We start from the raw sequence: 12,362 nt of genomic DNA on the forward strand, positions 1-12,362 counted from the left end.
GCGTCAGGCCTATCCTGGCAGAGTGGGGATGGGTGGCTCCCAAAGAGATGCCATGCAGTCCAGAGACACCCAACTGCTCCACAGAGCAAAATGAGAAGGGTAGGAAGTACCCTGGCTCTCTTTTTTGTTTGTTTTTAGGGCCGTACATGCAGCAGATGGAGGTTCCCAGGCTAGAGGTGGAATTGGAGCTGCAGCTGCTGGCCTACACCACACCCACAGCAACACAGGATCCGAGCCTCATCTGCGACCTACACCACAGCTCACGGCAACGCCGGATCCTTAACTAAACTGAGCGAGGACAGGGATCAAACCCCCATCCTCATAGATACTAGTTGAGTTCGTTACTGCTGTGCCACAATGGGAACTCCTACACCGGCTCTTAATGAGACCTGGGTTTTCCTGAAACAGGCAGAACCGGGTCTCTTCTGGAGTCCCAACTATAGCTGAGGGTCCTACCATCAGTCACTCCGCTTCTCCAAAACCAGCCTGGTGTTCTGGGCTGGCGCTACCTCCTCTCTCTTCTCCAGGTGTCCACCCTGAAGGGACAGTTGCAGCAGGAGCTTCGAAGGGGCTCAGCTTCCTTCTCCCTCTCCTCCGGCCCCCCAGAGAAGTGAGCACCCCCATGGCAGCGTCGTAGAGAGCAGCCCCAGGGCCCAGGGCTCCCTCGGCACAGTCCATCCAGAGCCCGGGGTGAGGAGGAGCCGGTGAGGTGGTGCTGGGGGAAGGGGGGACCCCAGGACCAGGCCAGACCCAGCAGCGGCCTCCCAGCCTCCGTAGAGCCCCCTGTCCTTTGTGGGCCCCACGTCAGTCCAGCCCCTCCCCCCAGGATGAGCCCCCGCGGATCCTGTGAGATCCTCCCCGAGCCAAAGCCAGCGGGTGGGGAGACCCCGCTGTCTCGGGCCGACCCTGGCGTGCAGGCTCGTGGGAAGAGGAGGGGTGTCCCGGCCTCGGGCAGGGCCAAGGACCCAGGCCCTCCTCTGGCTTCCCAGATATCTCTGCCTTAGCTCAGAGTTTATTAGGAAATTCCTGAGTTCAGAGTCCCTGTATTTTTATACCTTTTTACAATGTTAACTGTTCACACTGTTGCGGTTTTTATAACAAGACTCCATTTTTAAGAAACGTCCGGATGTCCAGATGTGTCCCTTTACTATTATTAACTCACCTCCTCCACTGGGGGGGGGGGGACAGGAGGGGCCGGGGGCCAGAGGGATTGGGTCGCTAGTGAGGGGTCCTCAGAGGGATGGCGGAGGCTTTAGAAAGACCTGTGTTTGCAGGGAAGGAACTTACGCACCTCAACGGAGGGGCCTCCAGGGTCCTGGGCGCCCCGTCCCATTTTAACAGGCTTGGGGCCGGGACCTGGCCTTTCCAGCCGAAGCTTTCTGCCCTTTTCTCTGGCTGCTCCTCCTTGGGACAGGGCTCTCCCTTTGGACAGTGACAGGCCTTCCAGACGGCGTGGTAAACCAAGTGCAGGCCTGCGAGTGGACGTGGGGTCTTGCTTTGACTCTGCTGGGTGATCCTGGGCAAAGCTGCTTAAACTGTGAGCACCTCAGTTTGCTCATCTGTAAAATGGGAACCTGCCTCTCAGGATGGTTCTGGGGAAGTACACACAGGAGGGGCTCGGTCAGTGTTTCCAAGGGGCAAGGCCACTCATCTCATGGAGTCCAGCAGTCAAGTTCTGCCCCAGCCCTGCCTCTTACCGCCGTGGACCCCAGGGTGGGGGCCTCTAGGCTCCACTTCCCTGTCTGTAAGATAGGAATATGACCTGTTCCCGCCACACAGGCCTCGTTGGAGGGTTAAAGAGGGCTGTGTGCTGAGCCTCCAGGCAGAGCCTGCTCCCCACATGCTGCTCAGAGGCAGGTGTTACAAGGGCAGGCCTGTTTCAGCCCTCTGAACTGCACCAGCCTTCCCGCCTCCCACATGCCCTTAACAGCAGAGTCCGTTAACCTTGACCCCTGCCTTATACCCGATAGACCCCCTTTTTCTTCCTCAGGGGCGGCCTCCCATCTTGCCTTGCACCCTCCTCTGGTGGCGGGGACTCAGACTCACCAAGCAGCCCCGCCAGTGAGAAAGCTGTATTCCCGAACCTTCTACCTCTGATATGATTCCCTACAACACACACACACTCTCACTCTTGGCAGGGGGCGCGGGTAGTTGTCCCAGCCCGTCTTTCTGGGCAGGCCAGAGCGTCACAGGAGGGTGAGGAGGCAGGGCTGAGACAAGGACAAGAGGCAAGGCCCCAAGCCACCTGAACATACCCTTCTCCCAAAGGGGCCGTGTAGCCTCTCAGTGCGGACATGCAGTCGTGGAGGCACCTGGCCATCTCCTCTGGCTCTTGACTGAAAAAGGGACTCTGAAGCTTTTGTAAAAACCTGTTTTTAATTTTGTATAAAACAAAGGTGGACTATGCCCGGGGCTGTAGGAACTCCAAGCAGACCAGCTGGGGGAGGGTCATAGCCTACCCTGGGGGCGGGGACTGCCCTCGGAGGGGGAGGGGAGGGGGAAGGCACGTGAGGGGCCCATAGAGAGGCCTGGGGTGTCCCCCGCCTGGGGGCAAGGCCTGGGCCTTGGGGAGCCCTGTTTGTGCTCCAGGGGTGGCCACAGACTGGGGGAGGGGCCCGAGGCCACCCCCAAGGCCACAGTCCTCTAACTTTTTACAGAATGACAGGCGAGTGGGGCTGGGGAAGAAAGCACCAGGTCAGGCAGAGCCTGGGGGCCCAAGATCCGCGGAGGGCCCAGGGCTGGGGCGCCAGCTCCACCCTAGCAGCCCCCGCAGCTCCTGGCGCAGGAGGCCGCCACAGACTGGCACAGGCCACTGCTGGCCATCACACCGCACTTGGAGAACTTGTCACGACATAGGTCAGCTGTTGGGGAGGGGCAGGAAGGAGTAGGGGTCAGGGTGGGGCTGGGGGTGGGAACCTCTGCCCCATCCCAACCCGGTGATGGGGGAGGTTCTGAGGATAAAAAGCAGCCTGGGGGCGTTCCCCTTGTGGCTCAGCAGTAATGAACCCAACTAGTATCCATGAGTACGGGAATTTGATCCCCAGCCCTGCTTAGTGGGTTGAGCATCCAGCGTTGCTGTGGCTGTGGTATAAGCCGGCAGCTGTAGCTCCAATTCGACCCCTAGCCTGGGAACTTCTGTATGCCGTGGGTGTGGCTCTAAAAAGACGGAGGGGGAAAAAAAGGCAGCCTGGAGGGGAACTCAGGATTCCCTGGAAGTTAGCCCAGCTAGGATGTGTTTAATAAACATCAGGTGGGAGTTCCTGTCGTGGCTCAGCGGCAACGAATCTGACTAGAATCCATGAGGATGTGGGTTTGATCCCTGGCCTCACTCAGTGGGTCAGGGATCCGGCGTTGCCATGAGCTGTGGTGTAGGTCACAGACTCAGCTTGGATCCCGAGTTGCTGTGGTTGTGGCGTAGGCTGGCAGCTACTGCTCTGATTTGACCCCTAGCCTGGGACCCTCCATAGGCCACAGGTGCAGCCCTAAGAAGATGGAAAAAACATTTTTGTTAATAGAATACAATGAACATCGGATGGGTGGACACGTGGATGGATGGTGAGTGGGGCTCGGGGGAGGCGGGGCGGGCTAGGGGGTAGAGATGGGAGGCCTTCCTACCTCGCAGGAGCTCCTCGTGGGCGCAGACGGTGCGGACACAGATCTCCTTGTTGACAACATACACGCGGCGGAGGCTGGGGGGACAGGGCCGGGGAGGTGTCAGCCCCACCCCCATCAGCCCCACTGGGAGCCCTGAAGGACCTCACGTTGGAACCAAGACCTGGCCCCCAGGCCTGGGCTTAACCGAGTTGAGTTCGGTTTCGGGATTCACTCTTTCCCCCGCACGCCCACCCTGGCTGGAAGCCGTCGTCCCCGTCCCCATGGTCCCCGCCCCAGTCCCTGCCTGTGCTCACCTGTAGAAGCAGACCTCGTTGAGACACTGCTTGCAAGGCTTGTGTATGGAATAGAGGCGGGTACACGGGTACTGCTCCTCGCGGCAGTCTGTGTGGCAGGCAGGATCAGACCGGGGCTGCGGCGGGGGGCTTGGGGGGCGCGGGAGGGGGGCAGCCCCCACCCTCGCCCCTGGGAGACTGACTCTGAGAGCCTAGGTACCCCTGTGCCCTCGGGCTGAGCCTAGGTGTGCGTGTGCACACAAGCACGTGCACACACACACCAACACACACACACACACAGCACAGCTGGGCCTTCCGAGGCTGCCCGATTTTATCCAATATATTTATACATCCACACATTCACAGCCATGCTTAGAAGCACATATTCAAACACATGTAAGTTCAAACACAAATCTACACCCACAGAGTCACAAAAGGCCACAGCCACCTTGCAAGCGGTCCGTGCACACGCAGACCCTGAGCTGTGAGACAGGGTCGCTCACACACAGGCTGGCTCTCAGGCTCTTGGCAGGGGCAGGCCCGCTGAGCCGGCCTGGGCTTCCTGCCCCGTCCTCGCCTGCCTCCAGCACCACCCGGCTGGCAGGAAGCCCCCAGCGAGCTCCAGCCCCTCCCCAGTGTCTGGGAGCAGAAGGCCCCTCCTGAGGCTGCAGCCAGTTTAGCCTCCAGCCAAGCCCAGGGGACGGGGCGGGGCGGGGAGGGGCTTGCCAGGGCTGCTGGGGGGTGGGGGGTGGCTGGAGTTGCCAGCCTAAAGGGGGCACATCTGCAAACTCCTCACCCCGTTCACCCCGCAAGAGCCAAAGGCCCAGTCGTGCATCTTCCCAATGCTGCACCCCCACTGCACCCTAACTTCCGGGGCCACGTCTGTCTCTCCAGTAGTTAGGAAGGCTCTTACCCAGAGGCCCAGGCTCCGTGGGCTCCGTCTCAACATGGCCTGGTTCTGGTGTCGGGGAGAGGTAGGCAGAGATTACTGGGAGGGGTATGTTCAGGGCAGGGTGGGGTTCCCTCTCCAGCCCTGGCCCAGGACCCCCCCACTCCCAGGGGTGGCTGGAGCATTTGGCCTACCTAAGGTGGGGGCTGGGATAACTTCCTGTTGGACTTGCTGCTGGGACTGGAACTGGAACTGCTCCTCTGGGGGCCGAGGCGTCACCTCTGCGACAGGAGATGATAAAGGGGTCTGCTCCCTCCTTCCCATCCCCCCCCCCAGCTCTGCAGGGACTCCCCACCCAGCTGCCTGTCCATCTATCCTGCCCCCAGCCTTTTACCTTGATAATCATAGTAGTCCGGGTTGTCTGAAAAGAAAGATGGATGTGGACTGGGGGGTCAGGCAAGCCCCCTGCCCTAGGGACCCCTCCCTGAGGTTCCCATGGCCCTACCTCCCCCCGTCCCTGGCTGAGCTGTGCACATCGGGGAAGCGTGGGACTGAAGGAGGCCTGGCGGCAGGGCGCTTACCGATCTGGTCGCTATAGTGGGTGTACTGGACGTGGTCTGGGAACGGAGGCAGCGGGTCCAGGTCATACTGGCCCTGAGCCAGCAGGCCTGCTGTGGGGAGGCAAGGCTGAGTGGGTGCCCGGCCGTGAAGGGCAGCAGAAGCCCTGAGGCATTTCTGGGGAGGGCAGGTGGAGGTCCCCAGGGCAGCCCTGTAAGACACTGAGATCCTCAACAGACACTTAGACCCATAGGGTGCAAACTCCTTCCTTTTTTTTTCTTGTCTTTTTAGGGCTGCACTCAGGCATATGGCTAAGTTCCCAGACTAGGTGTCAAATGAGAGCTGTAGCTGCTGGCCTACGCCACAGCCACCGCCACGCCAGAGCCAAGCCACATCTGTGACCTGTGCTGCAGGTCATGGCAATGCCGGATCCTTAACCCACTGAGCAAGGCCAAGGATCGAACCCCATCCTCATGGATATTAGTCAAGTTCATTACCACTGAGCCACAGTGGGAACTCCCTTCCTTTATTTTTCTTTTGGGCCATGCCTGCAGCATATGGAAGTTCAAACCTCGTCACAGCAGTGACCTGAGCCACAGCAGTGACAATGCCAGATCTTTAACCTGCTGTGCCACCAGGGAACTCCCAAACGCCCTCCTTGGCCATAAAGACCCCTAATATTCTCTTGGGTCACCTCACTGACCATATCCTACCCCTCTTCCCTGTGCTGGCCTCTTGGCTGCTCCTGGAACTCAGCGTGCTCCTGCCTGCCCCAGGGCCTTTGCACTTGACTTTCCCTGGGCCTGTGATCCTGATTAGTTTCTCCTCCTTCAAGTCTCAACTGAAATTTCAGCTCTGCTAGGTGGCCCTGGCTCCCCCCCCTTCCTCCATCTCATCCTCCTGTTCATTTGCATCACAGCATGCAGCACAATCCAAGGTCCCTCACATCTCCCTTCCCTAAAAGCAACACCATGAGGGCACAGCTTAGTCTGCCTGCTTCATCCCTGTAGCCCCAGGGCCTAGCCCAGTGCCTGGTGCACAGTAGGAGCTCCATGAACATCTGTTAAATGAATGCATGTTAGACCTGGCAGGGCCTTTGTGATCCCAATTAAGAATTCATCATTTGACTAACCCCTCTCCAAGGCCAAGATAGTACAAGTTAGGTGGGCCCTAAAGGGGTCTAGACCCAAGCCTCCAGAATTTCTGCCATGGGGGCCCCCATTCCTGCACATCATAAGAAAAAAAGTATGGACCCTGGCCTGGGCCCACTCTCCAGAATCCTGCCAGTCCTCTGCTGGGGAGGGGAGGGGTCCGGAGATGCCTCCAGACTTTGGAGGGGTTGGCCAGTCCAGGCTGTGGTCCATGAAGGTAGGAGCCCTGGGAGCCAGGGAGCTTAGCTTTGGCCTTAGGGGCACGACAAGAGCTTACTGCCCACTCCCTCCCCTACAAACCTCACTCCCACCCGCATAAAGGGAGCCCCTCCGGCCCCAGAGCCACTCACTTACCAGGCAGGAACAGCAGGAAGAGGGAGGCTGCTCTCATGGCTACACAGTGAGGTGAGCTGGGCTGGTGTCAGGGGACAGCTGGAAAAAGAGGAGGGGGCAAGCTGCACCCCAGGCCACTCCCCCAAGGCTGCAGAGCCCACTCCTGCTCCCCTGGATTCAGCCCGGAGGGGGAGGGACTCGGAACAGAAGCCAGGCACACAGAGGGCAGAAGGCCATGGAGTCTGGGTCCAGGGGGGAGGGGACTCATTTGAGCTTTTTATTTTTTTTGTCTTTTTAGGGCTGCATTTGAGGCATATGGAAGTTCCCAGGCTCAGGGTCGAAGTGGAGCTGCAGCTGCCGGCCTACACCACAGCCACAGCAGTGCCAGACCCGCGTCGCCTCTGTGATCTACACCACAGCTCACAGCAACGCTGGATGGTTTAACCCACTGAGCGAGGCCAGGGATCCAACCCACGTCCTCGTGGATACTAGTTGGGTTCATTACTGCTGAGCCATAACGGGAACTCCTAGGGAGGGGATTACTTTGGAGGGAGATCTGTCCCTGATGGCCCACCAGGTGTTCAGGTCCCAAGAGACTCCGCCTTCAACCTGGCTCCAGAGTTGATCTTGACAAACAGACCCTACCCTGCCCTGCTTGCTAAACAGACATTCCTTTTTGTGTGTGTGCCCACAGCATGCAAAAATTTCCAGGCCAGGGATCGAACCCATGCCACAGCAGTGACAATGCCACATCTTTAACACACTGAGCTACCACAGAACTCTAAAATGGACATTTCTTTCTTTTTTTTTTTTTAAGGACCACACCTGCGGTATATGGAAGTTCCCAAGCTAGGAGTCGAATTGGAACTGCTGCTGCTGACCTATACCACAACCACAATGCCGGATCCAAGCCATGTCTGCGACCTATACCACAGCTCACAGCAGTGCTGGACTCTAACCCACTGAGCAGGGCCTGGGCTTGAACCCACATTCTCATGGATACTAGTTGGGTTTGTTTCCACTGAGCCACAATGGGAACCCCCCATAAGGGACACTGCTAATCCCTTATCAGCCTGGCCCCTGCTATCCTGGCCACACCCACGTCCACCCTCTGGTTGAGCACGTCCCCGGGTGTCTAATGCACTGCTCATGTGGCTCCCTGACCCCAGGTCCATCCTTGGGACCCCAGCTCTGTCCAGCCAACATCACAGCCCAGACATAGCAGCCGGCCAAACCCACTGCCTGCTCCCAATTAGCCCCTGGGCCCTGAGCATCCTGCTCAGCAGGAAACCACATGTGTGCACGGGCCTTGAGGGCCCCCGGGGCAGCCAGGCCTGGGCAGGGCTCCCACTCCCAGAAGATCCTCTCCTGCCAGGCCTCCCGGCCTCCCAGGACCTGGCTGACTTCATCAGACACTCACGAGACTGAGGTCTATTTGCTGCAGCGGAAGCACTTAGGGTGGAGTCTGAGGAGGGTTACTCTGGACCCTAGAAAGGGCAGCCCTGAAGGCGACGGTGATGTCACCCAGCCCAGTGGTTCTGAACACCCTGACATTGTATGACGTGTGTGTGTGTGTGTGTGTGTGTGTGTGTGAGTGTAGTTTTTTGGGGGAGAGGGCAGGGGTCCATAGCTTTCACCAGGCTCTTGAAGTTTAAGAACTCCGGGTTGAGTCCAGCCTCCAATCTTTGGCCCCACCGTGGACTTGGAGGAGTCTCTCCGTCCTCATGTCCAGCCCCAGCTCAGGGAAGGGCAGCCTCAGGACTGTCAGCCTCCTGCTGGGGGCGCTGGGAGGCTCATCCATCCAGGAGGGCCCCCTCCCCGCCACAACCAAAGGAGTTCTTCCAGAAGGCTAACTGGGACCTAACTGCTGTTCTACACCCCGCCCCCAGGAATCAAGGGAGACAGGGAGGAAGGGGGCTGAAATGCAGGCGTCTTCCCTTCCTCCCACCCGATTCCAAGGCTTCTGTGACCCCTGCTCATGTACATTCAGCATCTCACCTCCTTTCTCAACCCGGTACTACAGTCAGAGGAGGTGGGTGAGGAAGCCCAGTTGTGGGGGGGCGGGCAGGGAGGGGAGATGAAACCTGTGACTCAAGCTGTCCCACTGGCAGGGGACATTTGGCTCCCACAGCCCCATCTGGAAAACCCTTGGCCTCCCCTTGGTAGGGGGACGGAAAGGTCTGAAGTTTCTTCTTGGTGACTCCCCGCAAGGCCTCAGTGTGCCCTCCATGCCCCCCAAGGCTGATGGCAGCAGGCTTGTGGGAGCTGTCACCAATCTGAAGAAGGCCCCAAATGGGGGCCTTAAGAGCTTGGTTGGGGGTGGGGTTGGGTACCTCTCTGTCCCCAGGGCCCCTCCTAGGCCTCTCAGCCCTGCATGGACTCTTTTCTTGCCCAGAAGGTCCAGCATACAGGCCCAGGCTTTCGGGGGTGGGAAGGGGCCCCAGGACAAGGGGTGGGGCTGTACAGAGGCAGGTCTCTGTGGGAGTCAGGGATCCCCCTAGGGGACCACATGTCCCATCACTTCTAGATGACTGATCGGATGGTTTGGGTGGGGGGAGGCCAGGACCTGCCTAGGTCTGTTTCCCACCCCTGGCCCCTTCCACAGCTGGGATGCCCCTCGCCGTCTGTGCCTGAGAAGGAAGGGGCCTAGCGGGACCTATTCGGAGCCCCCTGCCCCCCCCCCCCACCACGCGCTCTCACTCACTTTGCAGGAGGCTCTGCCTGCTCCAGAGGCCGGCCTGGGGTCCGGGCGGAGGAAACCAGATGTTGCAGCGCCGCCGCACAGCTGGGAACAATCAGCCACGGAAACTTGCTGGGCGCGCTCCCTCGCGCCCTCCGGTCTCTGATCTCTCTTTGTCTCTCCGCGTCTCTGTCTCCGCCGCTCCCGCCGGGCGCCCCCACCCCGCCCGGCACAGTCCAACCTCCCAGGGAGAACAAAAGCCGCCCCGACGCCCCCACCTCTGGCTCCCCCCAAACTCAGGCTCCCCTCCCTTCCCGTCTTCCCCTCGAAACCACCCCAAACTTTCCAAGTGTCCTCTTAGCATCTGCCCTGACGGCCCCAGGATCGGGGATCCCCGCTGCCGCCCCCAGGATCTAGGACGCGCAAAGCCCCGCACCCCTAACACCCGGGGTCCCTCCGACGTCCCGGCCCGAGACCCGGGCCCCCCGAGCGCCCCCCGCCAGGTCCGGCCGCCAGGCCCCGCGCCTACCTGGCCACCCGCTCCGAGTCTGCCCGCCGGAGCCGCCCCTTTGCCCGCTCCGAGCCCCCCTCCGGGCCCCCGACGGGCCGGCGCCCGCCCTCCAGCCCGGATCCGCTGGGTCCTAACGCGAGCGCCGCCGCCGGGGCCGCCACGCCGCGCCCTCGGGTCTGCAACCCTCTTCTGGGGGCGGCCCGCGGGGAGGAGGCGCCCGCGGAGCCAGCCTCACGTCTGTGCAGCGCTTTACACCGCGCAAAGCGCTTTCTCCTCGCGTCCTCATCCCCTCGGGCCCGCGGTCGACGTGGTGAGGTGGGCGGTTACCCGCATTTTACGGAGGAGGACACCAAGGCTCCTAAAAGCACGGCACCCACTCAGGGAGGCAGCCACTCAGGGAGAAGTAAGCCTCGCTCTCCTGTCCGACTTCTGCCAGCTTCCAGGACATCCTCCCTGGCCTGGTTTTCCCTCTGCCTCCTCCGGCTGTGCCTTCGCAGTCTCCTTAGCCAGCTCCCGGCCACAGCTGGCTTCCATAACCAGCATTTCTTTACACCCACGGGCTTCGGGCTGCCCGGCCTGGCCCCACAAATGTCTCCAAGGCACATCAAATTCAACAAGGATCAAAGTCCAAATTCGCAACCCCTGGAGGGTGTCTCCATTCCTGAGTGTATCCCCCCACCCCCACCACCCACCCGCGTTACCCAGGCTAACGCCCCTGCCCTCAGCCGCTGCAGCCAATCAGGCTCCCACCACGGATCCTGCCTCTGCCAGACCTCTAATCTAGGCCTTCTCCAACGGGCCCTGCCCGCCCCACTCACCTCAAACAGGGAAGGGGCAGGCAGGGAGGCTTCCACTTAAAGCCTTTCAGCTGCTTTCCTGTGATACCTGCAGCCCCTCAAGGCCCTACCTTTCATCACAGTCTGGCTCTGCCTCCTCATTTCCTCTGCCAGGTCTCCCAACAGCCTCAATTGCCTATTGGCAGTTTCTCATTAAGCCCCTTCCTCCACCTGCCACAGGGCCTTTGCTCAAGCTGTTGCTTCCTCTTGGAACATTGATGAGGTGGGTCTTCCTTCTTCAGATTATAGATCAGACCCTTGCTTCCTCAGAGGAGCCTTCCCTTTCTCCCTGTAAGTGCTCTTAAGCATTTTCTGCTTTACTGTTTACAGCTCTTGCCCTCTGTCTGTGACCCTTTGAATCCTGCCCCTGTCTCGGCTGAGCGTGTCAGCTGCGTGAGGACAGGGACAAGGTCTGCTTTTGCTCGTCCTCAGTTTTTGCTCATTAGGCACAGTGCCAGGTTCAGAGCAGCTGTTTAGAAAACATTCGTGGAATGAATACATGGATGTACAGCAGATTCTCCTACAAGAGATGGGTGGGTGTGGGGGTTGCAGCGTCCTTGCCTCCGGGGCGGCCCTGCCTGGTCCCAGGAGGAGTCTAGGCCTGAGGCTGGAAGCCCAGGCTGGGAGCTGGCTCAAGATGCCCCTGGATTCAGAGCCTGGCCATCAGATCTCCTTGCCCCCCTTAGGCTGCCTATCCTTTAGACTCTGAATCCTATTAGGCAGGGCCTGTTTGCTGCATCATTTGTTCCCCAGTGCTGGTCTGTTAAATAAATGGATGAATCTCTCTCCAGTGTCTAGGGCAGAACAGCAGGGATTTTTGTCACCTGGAGTGCGATGGGCCCCCGGGGCCAGCTCAGCCCTCCCTCAGCCCTTCCCTGCTGCCAGGTACAGTCCCACTAGAGTCGGAGAGGAAACCGCCTGGCAGAAATGCTGTCCTCTAAGCTTGACCAAGGGGGGAAACTGAAGCCCCAGAGCTGCCACCTCTAGTGTTCTGGCTCCCTCTGCTGCTTTTACCTGCTCCTCCGGCCTTAAGGACCCAAGCACAGGTGGCAGCTATTCAGGGAGAGGGTAGGAGGTGCCCACACTGTTCTGTCTTCTTGGGGATTTGCTTCTTCCCTGCTTGCCCCTCACATCTCATTCTAAGCAGCACACAGGCAGGGGTCACGTTTGTTTACTGCTGTAGCCCCTGTGCCTGGCACATGCCTGCCCAACATACGCAGGAATAATCAGCCGGGGGTAGAGGAGGGATTCAAACCCAGGCCTCACATCTGTGATGTGCCTGGTGTTACAAGGTACCTGTTCACGGCCTGCATCCCTTGTTCTCAGTTTGATTCAACATTTACTGAGCGGCTGCTGGGACGGGCTGGGGGTAGTGCCAGGGCTTCCAATAACAAGGCTACCAGGGGCTTTTCTTTACTGTTCTCCCTTGCCCAGTGCAGATGGACCAGATGACTGAGCTGTAGCTCCAGATCAGGGCTTGGCCAGGGTGCCCCGGTGGGATGAGGTCAGAAGCATCC

General features: G+C 59.7%; 2 protein-coding genes across 6 annotated transcripts in view; one reads left to right on the forward strand and one right to left on the reverse strand.

Moving 5' to 3' along the window:
* Window positions 1–1,119, forward strand: part of CROCC (ciliary rootlet coiled-coil, rootletin) — a 54,605-nt gene extending 53,486 nt beyond the window's left edge. For all 4 annotated transcript variants that reach the window (XM_047792078.1, XM_047792076.1, XM_047792077.1 and 1 more), the window contains one exon: window positions 528–1,119. In XM_047792078.1, coding sequence (XP_047648034.1) covers window positions 528–614 — 87 coding nt within the window. In that variant the 3' untranslated portion in view covers window positions 615–1,119. The remainder of the gene's footprint in view (window positions 1–527) is intronic.
* Window positions 1,120–2,357: 1,238 nt separating this feature from the next.
* On the reverse strand, window positions 2,358–10,488 carry MFAP2 (microfibril associated protein 2). Of its 2 annotated transcripts, none has more exons than XM_047792446.1 (10): window positions 10,028–10,488; window positions 9,523–9,603; window positions 6,840–6,917; window positions 5,358–5,444; window positions 5,171–5,197; window positions 4,971–5,057; window positions 4,801–4,845; window positions 3,909–3,996; window positions 3,616–3,689; window positions 2,358–2,861 (listed from the first exon to the last, which is right to left on the reverse strand). In XM_047792446.1, exons 3-10 carry the CDS (start codon window positions 6,874–6,876, stop codon window positions 2,758–2,760), a joined length of 549 nt encoding a protein of 182 aa, XP_047648402.1. In that variant the 5' UTR covers window positions 6,877–6,917; window positions 9,523–9,603; window positions 10,028–10,488; the 3' UTR covers window positions 2,358–2,757. The 2 variants fall into 2 exon arrangements, with proteins under 2 accessions (XP_047648402.1, XP_047648401.1); XM_047792445.1 differs by having other exon boundaries at window positions 5,358–5,447; window positions 10,028–10,482.
* Between the last annotated feature and the right edge of the window lie 1,874 nt (window positions 10,489–12,362).

The sequence above is a fragment of the Phacochoerus africanus genome, chromosome 8, assembly GCF_016906955.1.
Source record: "Phacochoerus africanus isolate WHEZ1 chromosome 8, ROS_Pafr_v1, whole genome shotgun sequence".
Lineage (NCBI taxonomy): Eukaryota > Metazoa > Chordata > Mammalia > Artiodactyla > Suidae > Phacochoerus > Phacochoerus africanus.

What these genes read in the sequence shown, in the direction of transcription:
- MFAP2 (XM_047792445.1), bottom strand. Translation starts at nt 6,876, where the DNA reads ATGAGAGCAGCCTCCCTCTTCCTGCTGTTCCTGCCTG. An exon ending in CTTCCTGCTGTTCCTGCCTG is followed by an intron (nt 5,448 to 6,839) that starts GTAAGTGAGTGG and finishes GCCTCCCCACAG; the next exon opens with CAGGCCTGCTGGCTCAGGGC. An exon ending in AACGAGGTCTGCTTCTACAG is followed by an intron (nt 3,690 to 3,908) that starts GTGAGCACAGGC and finishes CTGTCCCCCCAG; the next exon opens with CCTCCGCCGCGTGTATGTTG.